The sequence below is a fragment of the Tachyglossus aculeatus genome, chromosome 13, assembly GCF_015852505.1.
Source record: "Tachyglossus aculeatus isolate mTacAcu1 chromosome 13, mTacAcu1.pri, whole genome shotgun sequence".
NCBI classification, from domain to species: Eukaryota; Metazoa; Chordata; class Mammalia; order Monotremata; family Tachyglossidae; genus Tachyglossus; species Tachyglossus aculeatus.
The window spans coordinates 17,908,072-17,929,439 of NC_052078.1; the positions used below are offsets into that span (position 1 = coordinate 17,908,072).

Sequence of the window (21,368 nt, forward strand, 5' to 3'; positions counted from 1 at the left end):
GCCAATTTGTACTTCCCAAGCGCTTAGTACAGTGCTCTGCACATAGTAAGCGCTCAATAAATACGATTGATGATGATTTAGGCATCAATCAATATATATTTTTAGATATTTTTTCAGTCAGTCCTCTTACACTCCTGCTGTCACCAGGTGTATCATTGTTCATTCCCCTTCCTTCCTGTCCCCCTTGTCCCCCTCTCCATCCCATCATCTTACCTCCTTCCCTTCGCCACAACACCTGTATATATGTTTGTACATATTTATTGCTCTATTTATTTATTTTGCCTGTACATATCTATTCTATTTATTTTATTTTGTTGTATGTTTGGTTTTGTTCTCTGTCTCCCCCTTTTTAGACTGTGAGCCCGCTGTTGGGAGGGACTGTCTCTATATGTTGCCAACTTGTACTTCCCAAGCGCTTAGTACAGTGCTCTGCACACAGTAAGCGCTCAATAAATACGATTGATTGATTGATTGATTCTCCTCCCACTATTTGTAAATAATTTGCCTATCTTTTCCACTGGACTATAAACTCCTTGAGGGCAGGACTATATCTTCTGCTTGTTTGGAACTCTTCCAAGTGCTTAGTACAGTGCTCTGCGCACAGTATACTCTCAAAACTTAATGCTGTTGAGTGATCGAATGGCTGTCTTTTCTCATCTAATCTAGTATTTGCCCAGAGTTAGGATTGAATTCCAGGCCAAGGGACCAGTAGCTTGGTGCTTAATCCAAGGAATGAGTGAATTCCTGCCCCAGTCTAAAAGTTGCCAGTAGCATTGAATACCCTTCATCATTATGACCTATGCCAAGTCGCTGCTTCTTGATCAGCGCATCACAATATCTGATGAGTTGTGGCCTAGGTGAGAATATGATATTCAAATGTTACTCTCAGACTAACTCGGAATTTGCATCCTGGTTTTGCTGAGCAGTTTTAAGATGCATCTGCCACTTGCGGATTGAGTGAGCAGGTGGCAAGAGTTAAAGAACCTATCTTCTCCCCCATACTTGGGGCCTGGAACATTTCTTGTGCCTAGTACAGTGCCCCTCACTTAGGTGCTCCATGAATAGGTCTACAGAGGAAAAGCTAATAAAAAAGCTGGACTAATTTAGCCAAGAAGAGAGAAGGCTGTGAGGGAATTTAACAGTCTTCAAGTATATGGGGAAGTACATTTTCTGACATTTTCCCAGAAAACTAGACAGAAGGCATTGGACTCTGTTGATTAAAGTTAGACAGAAAGGGGTACTGGCTACAAATTCAATGGCACTGAAACATCTGTACAAGAGAGGTGGTCTAGAAATCTTAGGGATCGTGTCTACCAACTCTGTTGTATTGTACTTTCCCAACCGCTTAGTGCATAAGCCCTCAATAAATACCGTTGATTTGATTGATTAAACTCTGCTGAGACAAATTTAAATCCGGCTCTCCAAGAGGCATAGCACATGACCTCTCAAAATCTTTCAGATGCATGAGTTGTTAAAATCAAGCTCGCAGTACAGTGTTCTACACAAAAAAGGCTCCATCCAAATCATACCATTGATTGGAAAAAATAGTTTGGTTTGGACCAAAAGCTCTCAACATAAAACGTGCTACATTGGCCATAATGATGAGGAATATGTACTCCAAGCAGTCAAATCTCTACTGTGCTCCTAAGCCTGAGTTATAGTGGGAAGGTTAATGGAAGGATATGCTGAATTTCCAACGCACTCCCAGGCCCGGCACCTTTCATTTCACCAGCATCTTCCAGTTGACGTTGCTCCTTTATGGCTTATTATGGCTTTTGCATGGCAAGATGGAATAGAAACCTTTACCCAAGGTGCTTTAGCTGTTATTTTTGCCGAGCCCTAATGGTTAGGAAGCTTGCATATAGCCCTACCTGGCGCACTGTGCATGAGAAACTCATTTAGTGACATGGTCCTCAAAATCAGGGGAAAGCCAAGGATATTTTTTTCCTTGCAAAGTCCTCAATTGACCCAGGAATCCCAGAGTCTCTGGGTACGCCAGGTGCCTGTTGAAATATCTGCCAAATCTCAAGCTTCTCGAGGCTCCTGTGTTCCAATTGAATACATATGACAGTTGCAGCCTCCGAGCTCCAAAATGAAATCCCACCAAAATCTTTTGCAAATATGGACTGTAAATCAAAATCTTCTGCATCTCTGATGTAAACCTGATGATGGCGTGGCCAAGTAGATTTGAACGGAAAATTATGTGGTGGGCCAAAACCTGAATGCTCAGCAAATGTCTCTGAAGCTTAAATGCTGCGGCCTTAAACGTCCAGGTTCCAAGTATTAGATCCACGAATGTTTTGGCCTGCACTGAAGAAAGCCAGAATTCTACTGCTGTGTGCTGATTTAGTTGCCAAGTAGATGAAGTTAATAGTGAGAGCTACAGGGTAGTAGAGCAAACCGAGTCTCTAATTTACCTACCTGGCAGCAGAGATTAAGGTCCTTCTGTTCCTCTCACTGGTGCCCATTCAGAAGAACAATTAAAATAGCCAGAAGATTGTATGAGGCAAGATTATCCTATGAGTCTAGTCAGGGGCATAGATTGATCTGCCGATTACGGTGGGGCTGAAACTCTGTGCCCTTCCCACATCAATCAGTGACATTTATTGAGTATCTACCAGGTGCAGCACTTGAGAGGGTACGGCAGTAGCAAGATGTGAGTTTCCTGCCTTCAAGGAGCTCCTCACCGTACCTCGTTCTTGCCTGTCCCGCCATCGACCCCCTGCCCACGTCATCCCCCGGGCCTGGAATGCCCTCCCTCTGCCCATCCGCCAAGCTCGCTCTCTTCCTCCCTTCAAGGCCCTGCTGAGAGCTCCCCTCCTCCAGGAGGCCTTCCCACACTGAGCCCCTTCCTTCCTCTCCCCCTCGTCCCCCTCTCCATCCCCCCCATCTTACCTCCTTCCCTTCCCCACAGCACCTGTATATATCAATCAATCAATCAATCGTATTTATTGAGCGCTTACTATGTGCAGAGCACTGTACTAAGCGCTTGGGAAGTACAAATTGGCAACACATAGAGACAGTCCCTACCCAACAGTGGGCTCACAGTCTAAAAGGGGGAGACAGAGAACAGAACCAAACATACCAACAAAATAAAATAAATAGGATAGAAATGTACAAGTAAAATAAATAAATAAATAAATAGAGTAATAAATATGTACAACCATAATAAATATGTACAACCATAATAAATATGTATATATGTATATATATTTGTACATATTTATTACTCTATTTATTTTACTTGTACATATCTATTCTATTTATTTTATTTTGTTAGTATGTTTGGTTTTGTTCTCTGTCTCCCCCTTTTAGACCGTGAGCCCACTGTTGGGTAGGGACTGTCTCTAGATGTTGCCAATTTGTACTTCCCAAGCGCTTAGTACAGTGCTCTGCACATAGTAGGCGCTCAATAAATATGATTGATTGATTGATTACAGTCTTAACATCAAAATGTCCGAGAGTTGCTTACGTGGAAGACCGAGCTGGGGGCCCCCAACACTAGAATCCGGGGGTGGAGCTGGGATTGGCAGGAACCTGGTGGCACCACCCTTTTTCACATATGCGGGGGAAGTTATGATTGATGCCAGGCCTATGGAAAGATGAATGATGGGCCTGGGTTTACCTGGCCTGGGCTGCTGGGTGACTCAAGAGCCTGCCTTCCTCCATCCTTCACCCGACCGATTGCCCTTTTTAGTGTCACCGTCTAAAATGACTTTTAAAGGCCTGTGCCCATCCTACTCTGTAGTCCGGAAATGACGCTCGCCATAGACATGCTCTGCATACAGGAAGCACACAATAAATCCAACTGATTGATGGATTCCTGAGTGTCTTCTCTTCCAAGTTGATCCCTTCTGGCCGGGACTTGGGTTTGATCTATTCTTTATATACATACCTATTCTATTTATTTTATTTTGTTAGTATGTTTGGTTTTGTTCTCTGTCTCCCCCTTTTAGACTGTGAGCCCACTGCTGGGTAGGGACTGTCTCTATATGTTGCCAACTTGTACTTCCCAAGCGCTTAGTACAGTGCTCTGCACACAGTAAGCGCTCAATAAATACGATTGATTGATTGATTGTTGACCTTCCAGGGCTGCTCCATTGTGATTCCATTTTTCTCTCCATGGACTTTCTGACCTTTGGTGAGGTTAAGCCTTCGGATGCTCCAGACACCTCCCCACCCTGCTCTGTTCTAGTCCCGGCTCCACCACTTGTCTGCTGTATGACCTTGGGCGGGTCACCTTCCTTCTGTGCCTCGCTTCCCTCCACTGTAAAGCAGGTGTAAAATACCTGTTCTCCTTTCCCTCTATGATTGTGAGCCCCAGGTTCTGCAAGGAATTGGGTCCAACTTGATTGTCTTGGCACATTGTAAGTGTGCAGTAGATAATAGTAGAAGTAGTTATATTAATGATAATCCTGAATGAACGGTCAAGCTCGAAGGTGGTCATCCTAGAATCCTATGAGAAGAGTGTGCAGGAGCCGGGGATCGCCAGGAAGCTGAAAGCCTTCCCCCTCTTCCCTCCCCTCCGTAATTTCACGGAGATGCTGCCGGACGGCCAACAGTAAAACCCATCGGGAGCCAAGCCTGGTACCCAGCAGTAGGGAAACCATTAACCCTGATGAGTTTCTTCAGGGAAGGAGGACTTATCACCCTCTTCTCCTAAGCAAAGACAATAAGAGCTGAATGCCGGAGTGAGAGTGCGCTACTTGGACATGCCCGAGCCACCCGAGGAGCCCTTCCTCAACCTATCACTGAGCACAAAACCTGTCCTAAGCACTTGGGAAATTGCATCTGAAATAAAACATGTTTCCTACCCACAAAGAGTTTACAATATAATGGGTGAGATAGACATAAACAGTCATTTACATACAATGCAGTAATAATAATAGTAATGGTATTTGTTAAGTGCTTTCTGTGTACCAAGCACTGTTCTAAGCACTGGGGTAGATACAAGGTAATCAGGTTGCCCAATGTAGGGCTCACCGTCTTAATCCCCATTTTACAGATGAGGTTATTGAGGCCCAGAGAAGTTAAGTGACTCATCCAAGGTCACACTGCAGACAGGTGGTGGAGCCAGGATTAGAACCCACGTCCTCTGGCTCCCAAGTGCGTGCTCTGACCACTAGGCCATGCTGCTTCTCTAAGCAGCATGTAAGCCAGCGGGAATGCAAGGCTGAAAGAGGTAGTGGAGGAAATGTGGCAGGATGAAATAGCAGAATAGGTAAGAATGCACAGTTTAATGTGCAGAAGAAATGATGATAGATAGAAATATAATAATAATGGCATTTGTTAAGCGCTTACTACATGTAAAGCACTGTTTGTTAAGCGCTTACTACGTGCAGAACACTGTTCTAAGTGCTGGAGGGATACAAGCTGATCAGGTTGTCCAATGTGGGGCTCACAGTCTTCATCCCCATTTTCCAGATGAGGTAACTGAGGCTCAGAGAAGTTAAGTGGCTTGCCCAAGGTCACACAGCAGACATGTGCAAGAGCCGGGATTAGAACCCACGACCTCTGACTCCTAAACCTGGGCTCTTTCCACTGAGCCGCGCTGCTAAGGGTTGATGTGATTTGTAATGTTGGGAATTGGGGATTGTGGGGGGTGTCATGTAACTTGATTTTGCAGCACAAAGGGTAGTTTGGAGATTCAATTGTAGTGTACTCTTGGCACTGTGTGTCTGTCAAGTGCACTAGTCAGCAAATAATCTCACATTTAGGATGACTCCCTGTTGGATCAGCATGTTGGTGTTCCCCACTGGTCTTACAGAGGCCTTCACTTCCCTGGAAAGAGTCTCCCTGGAAATAGTGATCCCAGGGGCTGATTTGATCCCAACTAATGAGCAATTAAATTTATTGATAACTCACCGTGTGCAGAGCACTGTACTAAGACTGAGTAGGTTATCATCATCATCATCATCAATCGTATTTATTGAGCGCTTACTATGTGCAGAGCACTGTAGTAAGCGCTTGGGAAGTACAAATTGGCAACATATAGAGACAGTCCCTACCCAACAGTGGGCTCACAGTCTAAAAGGGGAGACAGAGAACAAAACCAAACATACTAACAAAATAAAATAAATAGGATAGATATGTACAAGTAAAATCAGTCAATCAATCAATCAATCATATTTATTGAGCACTTACTATGTGCAGAGCACTGTACTAAGCGCTTGGGAAGTACAAATTGGCAACATATAGAGACAGTCCCTACCCAACATTGGGCTCACAGTCTAAAAGGGGGAGGCAGAGAAAACAAAAAACAAAACCAAACATACTAACAAAATAAAATAAATAGAATAGATATGTACAAGTAAAATAAATAAATAAATATAGTAATAAATATGTACAAACATATATACCTATATACAGGCGCTGTGGGGAAGGGAAGGAGGTAAGATGGGGAGGATGAAGAGGGGGATGAGGGGGAGAGGAAGGAAGGGGCTCAGTCTGGGAAGGCCTCCTGGAGGAGGTGAGCTCTCAGCAGGGCCTTGAAGGGAGGAAGAGAGCTAGCTTGGCAGATGGGCAGAGGGAGGGCATTCCAGGCCCGGGGGATGACGTGGGCCGGGGGTCGATGGCGGGACAGGCGAGAACGAGGTACGGTGAGGAGATTAGCAGCGGAGGGTGCAGGGTGGGCTGGAGAAGGAGAGAAGGGAGGTGAGGTAGGAGGGGGCGAGGGGATGGACAGCCTTGAAGCCCAGGGTGAGGAGTTAGCATTAGAGGAGCAAAGTGTGCTGGCTTGGTTGTAATAGGAGGGGAGCGAGGTGACTGAACATTTTTGTAGAACAGTGATCTGGGCAGCAGAGTGAAGTATGGGACTGGAGTGGGGAGAGACAGGAGGCAGGGAGGTCAGCAAGGAGGCTGATCTAGTAATCAAGGCGTGATATGATAAGTGCTTGGATTGATGTGGTAGCAGCTTGGATGGAGAGGAAGTTGTAGTGGTTTGAACTATATCCTTTTTCATAACCTTGAAGCATAAACGAGAGTGGATTTAAATAAAATGCAAAAATTTTGAGGGAAATGACTGCAGACCTCCAAAAGCTCTCGAACCACAGAGAGAATGGAATCGAAAGAAACCCTTTTGTTCTAGAACATTTTAGATGAATCGTATAACAACAACAAAGGAAGCAGTGGTGATTAATCAGATCCCCCAGGTGCAGTACTGAATTTTGAAAGGCACACACAGCAGCTTGGGTCTTAGAGCAATACTGACTAAGAAAGTATTCCAAGTACTCAGTTTTAGAGAGATGCTAAGCCTAGTAGTGATCAGCCACACCTAACTTACCGTAATGTGCTTTTCTGGTTAACTATCTTGTAAAGCTGTCCCTGTGATGAACAGCAGCACTTACTCAGACTAAAAATAAAAGTGTGACCACGTATAGTCGATCCCAAGAGGTCACTGGTGTTTTTGTAGACAGCAGGCAGGAGAAAAAGGCATTTTGTCCTTTTTACCCCAAGTCATCCCACTGGAAAATTGAACATGTGCTATGAATTGATATCAACTCATGCCAGGTTAGCTCCCCAAAGAGGGTTCCTGCAAGCGCTGTTACTACATTTCTTGGACAGCAGTTTGATGGCCTCTGTGCGTGATGGATAGTTTATGCCGTACGCTACTGTGAAACACTGTGCTACTGTCTGCCCTTGGGAGACTTATAGCGAGTTGTGCCACAAATAACTGGGAGCAGTAGTTACTTTAACCCCTTTCAAGGATCTCGGAGCCCTGAAATTCAGTCGAGGTTAAGCTCATTATTATGCTTGGATTTTTTACAGTTGCTACATAACAACACCGAGACGGGCAAATTTTTCTTTTGTCTTGCTTTTTGGAACCTCCTTTTGGATGTTAGATAATGCAGATGTTTTTAAAGCCATAGATTAAAGTGAAATATTTAGGGAAACCACAAACCCTTTTTAGTGGACCACCTATTCATTTTCTGCTCTTTTAAGGAAGTTTTTCCTGTTCATGACTCATTTCACTCTTTGGCTAACATCAAGGGAAACGTAATAACGATTAAGAAAAGGAATGTATGGGTTTTTTTTTTTCCTCTTTGGTTCTTTTTTTTTTAATTTTTACACATCTTCTGTATGGGCTTATGTAAATATCGGTGGCTACAGAAATTTGACAACTGTGACGTGGTAAAAACTATCCTGTTAAAACCTGCTCCTTAGGAACTTGAGAAAAGTGCTCTGTCTGTGACTTTAGGCTAATGTAATGCTGGGTAGGCCACTCCCTATCCAGTTCAAATGACATGCTCCAGGCAACCAATTATATAGAACGGTTAAGTGCAATTAATGAGATCACCCTTAGATTACATTTTCTGTTTTATTTTTATTTTATAGGTCTGTATGAACTGCTGGCTGCGCTGCCAGCCCAGCTGCAGCCACATGTGGACAGCCAGGAAGACCTGACCTTCCTCTGGGAGATGTTTGGTGAAAAAAGCCTTCATTCACTGGTAAAGGTAAACCACACTGAAGTCAGATTCTCTCTTTGAGAAGAGCATATGGAAAAATGTTTTGAGTGCCATCTAGTAAACCAGTGATCAAGTTGTTGCTCACTAAAAACAAAACATCCTTGTTTCAATTTGCGGTGCCTCTGACAGGGGTGGAAGTTGTTAAATGAGAGTCTACCAAAAATACATAGATGATTTCATTGAATAGTGATGTTCTGGCAGTGTATACTAATGCAGCAAACATATGCTGTTTGCCCTTGTTTAGAAAGGGAGAGGACGAAATAGTAGCAGGAAATCTTAGACTTCTGTATGGTCAACATTCAAGACTGGGAGTTTAGCTTAAATAAATAAATGTTCACAGCAAAAATTAGAAGGAATATATTTTTTGAGGTCAAGTATGGCAACAGTTCAGTAGCCACATTAATTTAAAATAATGTCCTTTAACGAAGTCAACTGAAATTTTAGTCAGCTGTTTCTGTTATTGGCATAACTCCATTGGAAATGGTATTTTGTACATAAACGTATTAGAAGGAATATATGAATTTAAATACATATTAGACGTATTTGAATTTAAACATAGAAGGAAAGAAATGAACAAAATCCATTTGGGGGATGATTTTAGAGAAGTGCCTTGCCGTGACAATGATCAGCAGCCATAAATTCTGACTTGACAAAGACATATATGCAAAGCAACCTTGGTACTGCTCAAACTTAAAATAGTAAAACAAGACCTCAGAGCTTGCTGGAAACTAAACTACTCATGCTTCTGGAAATGCAAATTGAATTTTCTCTGAGAGACTTAACTCAAGTTGAAGGGAAATTTAGAGGTCTCGGCTGAATCTGTAGGAGGTAGTGATCCTTGCCACAAAAACATCCGAAGTTACACATAATTCAGCAAAATTTGTTACAGTTGTCAGTCTTTAGTCTAGAAGAGGCTTAGAACTGAGGAGTAGCACTGAAAATGATTAACTGCACTGTCCATTTAAGATGGGAGAATCTTGATTGCAACTTTTGTCTGTTGGGTAATTTTTGGAATGGTTGACGTGTTTCTAAAGCAGTAGTATTAATTATGAGGAGGTTAATAGCTCGTGGTCATGTTATTTATCACTGTCTCACCAAGTGAGACTTCTAAATTATAGAAAGATCTTCAAGCAAGGTAATTACATTGGTAATTGAAACAGTTAATGTCATTTCTTCAAATGATCTCTTTTAGGGTGGCCAAAGGCGGTCTATACGGGGCCAACCTATCAGCCAATGGCATTAATCGCTTAATCAATCGTATTTATTGAGCGCCTACTGTGTGCAGAGCACTGTACTAAGCGCTTGGGAAGTACAAGATGGCAACATATAGAGACGGTCCCTACCCAACAGTGGGCTCACAGTCTAAAAAGTAAGTCTGCTTACGGTGAGCAGAACACTGTCCTAAGCCCTTGGGAAAGGACAGTACAACAGAGTTGGTAGATATGTTCCCTGTCCTCAGCGAGCTTGCAGTCATGATAGTTAATCATGATAGTCATGAGGCAAGTTAATCAGGTCAGATATGGGGCTCACAGTGTAAAGCGGGGAGCAGTACAGGTTTTTTTTTGAATGGCATTTGTTAAGCATTTACTATGTGCCAGGCACTGCCTCCAACCCGATTATCTTTTATCTATCCCAGCACTTAGAGCAGTGCCTGGCCCATAGTAAATACTACTAATATTTTTAAAAAATATTTTACTTGTACATATTTATTCTATTTATTTTATTTTGTTAATATGTTTTGTTTTGTTGTCTGTCTCCCCCTTCTAGACTGTGAGCCCGCTGTCGGGTAGGGACCGTATATGTTGCCAACTTGTACTTCCCAAGTGCTTAGTACAGTGCTCTGCACACAGTAAGCGCTCAATAAATACGATTGAAAGATTTTGTTTAAATCTTAACAGAGGAAAGGAATGAATTGAATGAATGATAGTAAAAGCAAACAAAAAAAAAAACCCCATTGTATTACCATTCCCTCCCCTCTTCAACTCCCACTGTTTTTCAAAATGAGAAAGACAGAATATCTGTAAAGCTGAAAATTATTAGTTCACCATTAAGCCATAGAGTCCTCTTTTTTTTCTTTTTGGGCTTCCTTCCCTGGTGGGGTTATGCGATTTAGATATTCCCTTCTTGCTTATCCTTCTTGAAGAAAAAAAGGCCGGGCCTTTGAGGCTTCGAGCATACAGAGGTGTCATGTCAGGTATGGCCCAGGGCTTCCTGAAACATGTCTCCAGCTTCAGTGAAGTCACCCCCATGGCAGATGGTGCTGAAGAAAGCGTTCAGTAATGTGCTTCACAATTTGGATCTCTGTACTCCAAATGGGAGCTATCGTGATGAAATCTTTAAGATGAAATATTTCTGGATTGAATATATTTAAAATGGGGCAACTGTTTTTGTAGGTTTGGCAGAGGAAATAATGAAATTTAATGTGAATTTTGATTAAACATAGTTAATTTGAAAGTGTGGACACTGGTATTTATCTGCACCTGTTCAGCGGGTCCCGGTTAATTTCCTAACATGTTAGTGGATATTGGGAAGACATATGTAATGCCAAGAGCTATTATTACTTTTGCATCTTTAGAAATTTGTAGAAGAAAGAGATATCTGTAGAGGTCAGAAGCATGGTGGGAGAAAATAGATTGAAAGGAAAGATTTATAATGACAAATTAAGCGGTAAAAATGCAAGTATAATATATGAGTGGAAATACAAATTATTGTGGTTTGAAAAAAGCTTTTAAAATACATTTTGTTTGCTCTACCGAAATTTTAGGATATATTCATTTTACGTTGGCATATTTTCCTCATTATAAATCAGGGTCTGCAAGTATGTCCTTTACTTGAACCATTTTATTAATTTTTAAGTTTTTAGAGCCAAAAATCACTTTCAGGAGGTAGTCGTTCGGGATTTCATCTTCAGACAGCTGGAACAAGCAACTGACTTGCAAACCTATGCAGTAGAAACCAGTTGTTTCATAAGTGTGTGTGGTGAAAACCTTTAGCTGTTTAGTTTAAATCTTAACAAAGGAAAGGAATGAGTTTAAAAGGTTAGTTTTATATTACAGTTTTCTAGCATCTCGAATGTACTTTTCACTAAAGGGGAAGGTAGCAGTTCATAGGCTCCTGGAGGAGAACAAACTACAGACCATAAACCCATTCTTATTTGATATTTTGATTTTTGCGTTAATCTTTCTCTTATGAAAGGAAGGAGTTTGCACAAAAGGATCACAAGGTAGCCAGGGCCGTAATAATACATCTTTAAAACTTGGGGTTTAACAGAGGTTAATATGTGTGGAGCCTCGTTGTTTGGGCAACCTCTAGGCAGGCCTTGAGCAGATTTGTTCTTGTTCATTTGCATTTGGCAGATTTGGACTCTATGTTTCTGTACTGTGACACTGATAATAATAATAATAATAATAATGACATTTGTTAAGCGCTTACTATGTGCAAACCACTGTTCTAAGCGCTGGCGGGGGGATATAAGGTGATCAGGTTGTCCCGTGTGGGGCTCACAGTCTTAATCCTCATTTTGCAGATGAGGTAACTGAGGCACAGAGAAGTTAAGTGACTTGCCCAAAGTCACACAGCTGACAGTTGGTGGAGCTGGGATTCAAAGCCATGACCTCTGACTCCGAAGCCCGTGCCCTTTCCGCTGAACCACGCTGCTTCTCTGATGGATCCTGTGGCATCTGGGCAGGAATTCCCTGCATGCCTAGGGGCCCAAATTTTCATTTTGAGTTTGGTGAAGATTGGTGGTGGGGGGGCTCTGTGGGGAGCGGGAATTTAAAAAGGGAGGGACTTCCAGAATTACAACAGAATACAAATATCCACGTTTCCCTTGGCAAACACGATTTTCCCAACCACAGTTTTTGAGAATTCCACCTCAATTTTCGGTATACCATTTTAGTTACATATATACAATTTAGATAGTCCCACATTTTCCAGGACTAAGTATTACATTACCTGTCTCTTCAAATTAGCTGCTGTGTTTCATTGTGTTTCTCAAAGTATAAGCAATTCATTAGCATTATACAGTGACTGAACTGTAACCCTGTTAACTGACTGTAGCTGCTTCAAGTTCATGGTTACCATAAATTTACTACTGAAAGTGAATTTTAAGGAGTTAGAATTAATTCCCTATGTAGTGCTAATGCCGTGACCTAGATCTCTAGAATGCTTTTTTATTGTTTTTCCCCAAATCCTGAATTTCACCTGTTGTGAAGGGAGCTAGAGAGACCCTAACCCCCCCCTTTACTTCATAAGTCTTTGGTCTTTGCAACCTGGGGACTTTCAGAAAAGTGTCTGGCAAGAGAAATCTGGACTTTGAGGATTAGTAAATGACTATAAAATATAAAAGTGCATCTTACATTGATAAAGAGGACTTTGAGATTCCATATACTGCATCAACCGTGGTGTTTATTGAGCACCGCTAGGTGTAATGCCCTGTGATGCTTGCATTTGGGGAAACACAACAAACCAAGTGATGCATTCTTAGCCCCGAGGGGCTTACTCTTAACCGAAACACTTTACAAATAGATTAATCAAAAACCAGAGAGACTTCAGTCCAATAGGCCAGGGGTGCTAACTTTTCATTTTGTCTGTAGGAGCAAACCCGGGATGGGACTTCTGTTGTGGGGAAACATGAATCCTTAGACACATGCATATACACGCACACCCACACACTCATATGGCTTGGGAGGTGGATATGCAGACCCAGAGGCATGGGGCCAGTGAAGGAGAAAGGCAGAGACCCACAGGACAAGCGGCACCAAGAGGAAAAGGAAGTTTTCTGCTGAGGCCAGAGCTGGACCGGTTCCAGACTATTTGTTGTCCACATGAAACCTGAGCAAGAGAGAGCCACAGTCTGGAGTTTTGCAGCTTTTGCACCCCTTCTGTTATGGTGAGGGGTTAGTCAGGTACCCCCAAAAACTGTGGGAGCAAAGTCAATGGCAGCCCCTTATCTATGAGACTGTAACTCCCATTGTTTCTTCTCCCTTGTGAGTTAGCACCCCTAACCCAGACCGTATTCCCCGCTATTCTGTCCAAGATCTGCTTCTGCTCCAGGATAAGCCTTTCTTTCCTAGGAGATCTTTAAGATGCCCTGGTTGGTTTAGTTATTCACCCACCAGGAATCAGGGAACTGGAGAATAAGAGCACTTGAGTTGCTTCCAGCTCTGTTTCAATTTAGAGAAGCCCAGATAAGGCTGCCTGATACCCTGAAAAATTCCCACGTTGGATTTGCTGAGGCATTAGCAAATTAAGTGCTTCTCTCTTATGTAGTGTTGGATTTGGCAAGTTAATTTGTTGTCCAGGAAGACTTAAATTAGGGTACTTGTTTGATCTACCTCCAACCAAGGTGTGGGAATCAGAGTTTAAGGACCAAGCGCGTGAACAAAAGGTACAGTGAATCCTCGGTACAGTTAATTCTCCTGTAATACGGGGTTGAATCTGAGGAGGACTGTGGTCTGTTAGATTTGAGGTAGTTCAAGCTGGGGGAACAGTACGAGAGAGTGGTGGGAGAGTCAAGAGCCAGGTACAGGTAGAAGGTTAGATTTGGGGGAATGAAGAGCATGGATTGGGGAATAGAGGTTGCAGGGAGCAGATTTGCCGGGTGGGGTGAGCTGATGGAGAATCTTGAAGCCGATTGCAAGGAGTTTCTACTTGATCAGTCAGTGGTACTTATTGAATGCTTACTGTGTGCAGAGCACTGTACCAAGTGCTTGGGAGAATACAATACAAAAGAGTTGGGAGACATGATCCCTGTCCTTCAAGCAGCTTACAGTCTAGAGGGGCAATGCAGAAATGACTGGGAAGCCAGTGGAGGATTTTGTGGACGGGAGAGATGTGTACTGAGGGACACTATAGGATGATGATCTATGTAGCAGTCTAGAGTATAGATTGGAGAGGGGAGCTTAATAAACACCATTATTATCCCCCTCTAGACTGTAAGCTCATTTTGGGCAGGGCATGGGTGTGTTCATTGTTGTAGTGTACTCTCCCAAGTGCTCTGCACACAGAATTATAGCTGTAAGTCGATTTGTTCTGACGATTTTGACACCTGTCTATATGCTTTGTTTTGTTGTCTGTCTCCCCCTTCTAGACTGTGAGCCCGTTGTTGGGCAGGGACTGTCTCTATATGTTGCCGACTTGTACTTCCCAAGTGCTTAGTATAGTGCTCTGCACATAGTAAGTGCTCAGTAAATGTGATTGAATGAGTGAATGAATGAACAGAAGTGCTCAATAAATATGATTGAATGAATGAATGAAAGACCTGCTGGAGATAGGCAGACAAACGAGGAGGCTGATTCAGTAGTGTAGTGTGATATGGTCAGAGCTTGTATCAGAAGGCTAGCTGTGTGGAGAAGGGGCAGATTCATGAGATTTTCTTTGGGGTTAGAATGAGAACCTGCTGTTTTGTGTTATCTGTAAACAGTTGCATTTGTAGAGAAAAAAGTGGCTGAATATAATCCTCCCTCTGATAATTTAGCAAAACAAGAAATTTATACAGCAGATGTTGGATGATAATGATGGAATTAATTCATAAGTCCTCCTTAAACACTTACTATATATGTATCGTACTATTTGGGTGGACATTATGACCAATACTAAAATAGAAGTGATTAAAAATGCAGCCAACCCCATATGGAAGTTTAGTCTATTTGCAGTTTAAACTGCTTCATTCTAAGCTTTAAGAGCAAATTAAAAAGAAAAGAACACTTTCTGTTTAAGTTGCTGATCATTTCCTCTTTTTAAAGGTAGCATTCACGCTTCATTAGAGGCCTAGTATCCTTTCTTCTCCATCTGTTTGTGTAGACGGGTAGAAAAGCACAGTAAATAGACAATTTTCTTAATTAGTGAACCACGCCACGTAAGGACCAGAATAGTACATCCAGTTTGACATGGAGTTGGAGGTTAAACATGAGCGTGAAACAGTCCTCCTTGTGTTAGCAACTCCTACTCCCCAGTAAATATTCCATCCCTCAGGTGTCCAAACAGCAAAAGTCATACGCATTTCCCTGTTACATAAAAGTCGAGCACCCCCTTTAATCTTCTGGAGAAATTGTGCACCCATCAAAAAGATACTGTTTCTTCCCTTAATGTGAAATAGAATCCCACAGATGTCTTGGGAATCGGTTTTATAAAATAGTAAAAGAAAAATTGAGGAAACACTAGCTGACTAGAGGAAGGAACAGTAGGCGGGCTGATTGGGTGAGGTATTCAAAAAAAACATTGGCACGGCCCCTCTTCTGCAGTTGTAGTGTTAGTTTTAAGAACTATGACTTCAGTGTAGCCCTTGGAGCCTTAAATTTCTATTAAATTTTGCACTTCTACATTTTTTGTCTGGACTCGCTGTTTCACAGTCAGTCCCTATGGTTTGAGTTGGCATGGGCTAAATGAGCAGAATGTAAGCTCCGAACAAGGGTATCCTTCTCTTTTAAATATATAATTTTCCGCAGCCAGGTTCTCCCAAAAGCAAGGATCAAGTTTTGGGCCAAAGGTCCCGAATTTTTGTACGTTAATCTTCAAATTACTTACCCATTTATTTTCCATTGTCTGCTAGCTCTTTGTACTTTATTTTTTCTGGACTTCCAATCATGGGTCCAGTCTTGTCTGATTGGGGTATAGACCTCTGGGCATATGAGACTGTTCAAAAAAGAACAAAAAAAGAAAAAAAACAACTTCCCCCCCCCCCCCCCCCCCCCCCCAGCCCCGGCCCGGCCCAAAGACCTTTACAGACATATTTTCTATAAACTTTCTTCTCTATTAAAACATCTTAGTTACCACCTCCTATTTAACAAATAAAGCTTTGTGACAAGGTCGCATTGTTCACCTCATTTTAAACCAGATCTCAGTCTGGAAGAGTGTTTAAAAAGATATTAGACTACTCAAGAATCTCAAGGAAGAAATTTGTGCTGTCCATGTAAAGGGGGCAGGTAGTGTTTCTTTAGTTCACAGAGGAAGCCCTTTGGGGAGGTTATGTTACTTGTGTCTGAAATACTGTTTGCCTTGGGTAGGAAAAAAGGGGGGAAATCAAGCCAGACCATATGAGTGATCTTTGGCCATATGGAGGGGAGACGTTAGGCGCTATGGCAGCTGGTAACACTCGTGGCCATTGAAAGGTAATTGTTCAGCCCACTCTGTAGGGGAAACAAGGCAGGGTTATTTCTTACGTTATAGTTTACATTTTTCAGGCACAGAAAGCATGCCGACCCAGTTGAAGACATGAATTCTTGAGTTTCTGACTAAAGCTGTTACCTTTGTAATGTACACTGTCCAAACAGTGTTCATATGTGGTCATTTTTCAAAGTTCAGTGAGATTTCCGGTAATATGGGATGAATGTAGGTGAGTCTGGTTTGCAGATCCCCTGAAATACCTGATGAGGCTTGATGTTTGCAGGCCTCCGGCAAGGCATGACCTAATGAAGATGTCTGCATTTTATATCACTGCAACCAGTGGGGTTTTTTTTATCATTGCACCTAAAGAGTTTTTTTAATGGGCTTAATTTCAAAGTTATTGTTTTCCGTATGCATTTGCTAAACTTTAACAATTCTAATAATAATAATAATAATAATTTAAGTGCTTAAAATGTGCCAAGCACTGGGGTAAATACAAGATAATCAAGTTTTCCCACATGGGGCTCAGTCTTAATTCCCATTTCAGAGGTGAGGTAATTGAGGCACAGAGAAGTGAAATGGCTTGCCCAAGGCAAGTGGCAGAGCATCTAGTATCTGAGTGCCTTATAAAACAACAAAGTGTGGGGTGCTATTGAAATGTACAGTTTTGTACACTCTGAGTGCTTGGTGTAGACAGTGTCATTCAGTCTGTTGCTGTCATGGACCTTGATTTCCATAGGGACGTTTATCTGAGTTGGACACAGAGGAAGATAAGGAGAGGGTGAAATGAGTTACATGATCAACCTTGATGGGGAACCTTGTGTCCCACGGGTGACGAGGAATTGGTTGGATTTTGACTGGGAGAGAAGGGTATTCCTTGACTCCAAAGCCCAACAGTTCATGTGGCCGCTACCGTTTGTAGGCATCCTGCCTTGCTTGTCTCTGCCCCACTCCCTCCCTCCCTTCTTTCTTTTTTTATGTCATTTAAGTTTTCACTATGAGCCAGGCACTGTTCTAAGTGCTGGGGTACATATAAGCTAATCAGGTTGGACACAGTCCGTGTTCCACCTGAAACTCACAGTCTTAATTACCATTTTACGGTCGAGGTAACTGAGGCACAGAGAAGTTAAGTGACACAGCAGAAGAGTGGTGGAGCCAGGATTTGAACCCATGTCCTTCTGACTTCCAGGACCATCCCCTTCCACTAGGCCATGCTGCCTTTTCCTTTCTTCCTCATCCCCTCCTTGTTCTTTCTAGGTCTTGTTGAAGAAACCATGGACTGAAGGACCCAAAGGGTCTTTGGTGGCAAGTTCTTGTAAGTGGGCGGACCCCTGGTCATCTTCCTAATGACCAAAGACACTGAAGAAAAAATACAGTTCTGTCCGATGGTGTTCTTCTGGTTGAAGATAAGGCTGGTCCTTATCCATTCCTTGCTATATACATTTCCATAGCTTCCTCTACCAGTCTTGATAGCTTTGCATTGGGGTTGGTAGGCTCCCAAAGAGAGAATAAATATCGAAAGTAACATGGGAGAGGGTGGACTGGGGAGGTGATTTCAGGGTTGGGGATCTAGGAGAGGGCCTTTTGGGGATGGATGTGATCTGAGACGATTCGCTTGCATATTTGAGCCCAAATAACAGTAGAATATTATCCCTTTTCTTAGGGGAAGAGGCCCTTAGGATTTGGGCCTTTTTATGGTTTTTGAAAATCTGTGGAGCAAAAATATTGGGACTTGGATCATGTTCGTCATGAAAAAACATATACGCACGGCATAATGTTCAAAATGTGCCTGAGTTTATGTACCGTGACGTTGTGAAGTTGGTGCTTGGAGGACTGAATGTTAAGCTTTCAGGTAACACTGAGCGGCTAAAATCTTTGGTTTTTCTTTCTCAGATAGTGATTGAAAAAATACTCTCTCATCAGTGCTTCCATTGAAGTGAATGACTTGTCTGTTAAAAGTATAATTTCGAAGTAAATATATCTGAACTGGATTCTCATGAGGGTCAGGTTGGTCCACTGGCCCTGGTGCGAGCTAGCTGATCAGTCCAAGCTTTGGAATGCCATGCAGTGAGGGGTCTACAACAAACATTGTAACTTAGGAAACCTTTTATCAGGGCCCTTGGAAATGGAAGTGAAAAAGCAGGAGACATTCTGTGCCTTTGGGAGAGTTTGGTTGCATTTTCTAGGACAAGCTATTCATTCAAGAACTGCAGTTCTGCCTTGGAAAATATTTGCTTTAAAAGTTTTCTGATGCCTCTTTGCATCACTTTATACTAAGCGTTTGGAAAACAGCGTGGCCTAGTAGAAAGAGCATGGGCCTGGGAATTAAAAGACCTGGTTTCTGAACTCAGCTCCTCCACTTGGCTGCTTTATGACCTTGGGCAAGTCACTTCTCTGTGCCTCAGTTCCCTCATCTGCAAAATGGGGGTCCTGTTCTCCCTCCTACTTAGTCTGTAAGCCCGATGTGGGACTTGATTATCTTAACTTTGATGTTCCCCAGTGCTTAGTACAGTGCTGAATATGTAGTAAGTGCTCAACAAATACCACAATTATTGCTATTATTATTATTATTATTATTATTAGTCTTACAATAAAATAGAGTTGGTAGATGCAGTCCCTGCCCACAAGGAACACCTTTTCTTTGGCATTGTACTCTCCCAAGCACTTAACAGTGCTCTGCACATAGTAAGTGCTCAAAAATTACCATTGATTGATTGATTTGATACTTCAAAGGGACGATGTGAGGGCAAAGTGAGAAGTCATGAAAAAGTGTCTGGGGTGAAAATAAAAACACTGTATAAATTAAAGGTATTATTACGTGTTTATGACTACCTATGGTTTATCAGTTCATGCCTGAAAATCTAATAAAAGGTACCTGAGTATACCGAAACAAACCATAAGGGAGTGCCATGCACTTAATACAGTGCTTGGAGACATCTATTATTTATTGCAATCGATGTAAATTAATTTAAGCCGTGAAGAAATGCAGCAGTATTTTGTGAACATTAGTATCCTCTCTAGCTTTCTCTTATTTGGGTCAAGTACAAATAACACACCTACCTGTTAAATATAAAATATGGAAGTGAAAAAGAAATGTAGGGTTCATTAGATTTAGCCAGATAGCTTCGTTAAATTAGGGCCTCTTAAGTATGTCACTGGAGAACTGTCATAATGAGTTATGTGAAGGGCATTTTTATTTGGGTAAAATATAGGTTGGGATATTTTGAAGAAGTTGCAACCTGTATGGTTTTCTGCGGAGGCCTCCGAAAGCGTTTCCAACATAACTGAGATAACAGAACATGGGAAATGAATTAGAGATTCCTTTAGGAAAAGATGTAGGCGTATTACCAGAATAGTCAGAGGACAGAATTGTGCACTGTGCTCTCCCAAATGCTTTGCATCCAGTAAGTGCTCAGTGAATACCTTTGATTGGTATGCTGGGAATTAATCAGAAAAAGTGTGTTGGATTTGTGGAAGGAGAGATCACCAAACTGGGGGAACACCATGGGGGCGAAGGAGGGGCACAGGCAGTAGAGGCACAATTGAGATACAGTTAAATAGGTTAGTTTGGGAACAACCAAGAGGACAAGTTGGGGGAGCTTTTAGCAGCCAGATTTCATAAAACCAACCCCCTGTGGAGTAGGAGGATTAATCTTGGTCCGGGAAACCCAACCAATAAATTACCATACTATAATTCCCTCACTACCTTCCTCGTTCATGCCATTCTGTGCTCTTTGGTGGACTTCAGCGGTTACTCAGAACTTCAGCTGTGTGATTTTCTTCTCGAAATAGAGACCAGCAGGAAGACTCTAGTCCGAAAGCCAAGGATGGTGCAGATCTGCTACAACCATATGGTTTTCTATTTTACAGTGAAAGATTTTAGATCTTAGTTGAGCTTTAATTTAATATTCCTTATAGTTTGGCAAGTCTTTATTAATTTTGATGGATTGGTCACTGAAAGTAAGGAAGGTTCATGTTCACCTGGAAATATTGTTTGTTTTGTTGAGAACCGTGAGACACTCCTAAGTAAGTTTTTTATATTGTAAATTTGATGTGCTTGAACATTTACCTTGATATTATCTGGATAATGTCCAGGAAGCAATAGGGCAGTAATTTTGCTTTCCTATTGAACAGTTAGGTTAAATTGATGAAGTTTAGAATTAGGAAATCGTCAAAAAGGCAAAGCAGGAAGTATTTTTGGCTCTGTCATGGTAGTTGTAGTTTTTGAAGAACCTCTTGTTTTAAGAAAGTCACATTTTAGTAACCACTGAGTTTGTGCAAATTAATGGGTGAGGGTGTAGATCACCATGGCATCTTTTGCTTAACAATTCCGGTATTATGTCCACCACTTGCAGAGTGCTCTAAACATTTGCCACTCAGTATTCTTATATGGGGATAAACTGTATAACATTGAAAAGCTACCAAGGTACTGCATGACAAATTTTAGTAAGGCTCTGGTGGGAAATGTAGAAGCATCATGCCTTGACAGGTGGCCCACATATGCACATAACCATTTTTTCCCCGCTTTTTATGTATATGTTTCCAAGGCGTGCATTGGGTTATACCTAAAAGAGTTTTGCACTGAGGGAACAACACATTTTAAGTCTTCCTTTGTATTCTTTCCAAATTATGTAATAAAAGCATGCATAGTAGCGGAACTGACCAATACTCAGGGTTAAGGTGACACTTTGAAGAACACTACTGATAAATATCATCATGATCAGCTACAGTGTAGTGAACAATATGAAGGGCTTTTTTTGTTTTGGTTGGGTTTTTCCATGTACTTGTGGCAGAATG

The 21,368-nt window shown here is 42.0% G+C and overlaps 1 protein-coding gene across 2 annotated transcripts in view; it reads left to right on the forward strand.

Moving 5' to 3' along the window:
- Window positions 1–21,368, forward strand: part of MPP7 (membrane palmitoylated protein 7) — a 248,633-nt gene that overhangs the window by 110,402 nt on the left and 116,863 nt on the right. For both annotated transcript variants that reach the window (XM_038755705.1, XM_038755706.1), the window contains exon 4: window positions 8,335–8,453. In XM_038755705.1, the coding sequence (XP_038611633.1) occupies window positions 8,335–8,453 (119 nt within the window). The remainder of the gene's footprint in view (window positions 1–8,334; window positions 8,454–21,368) is intronic.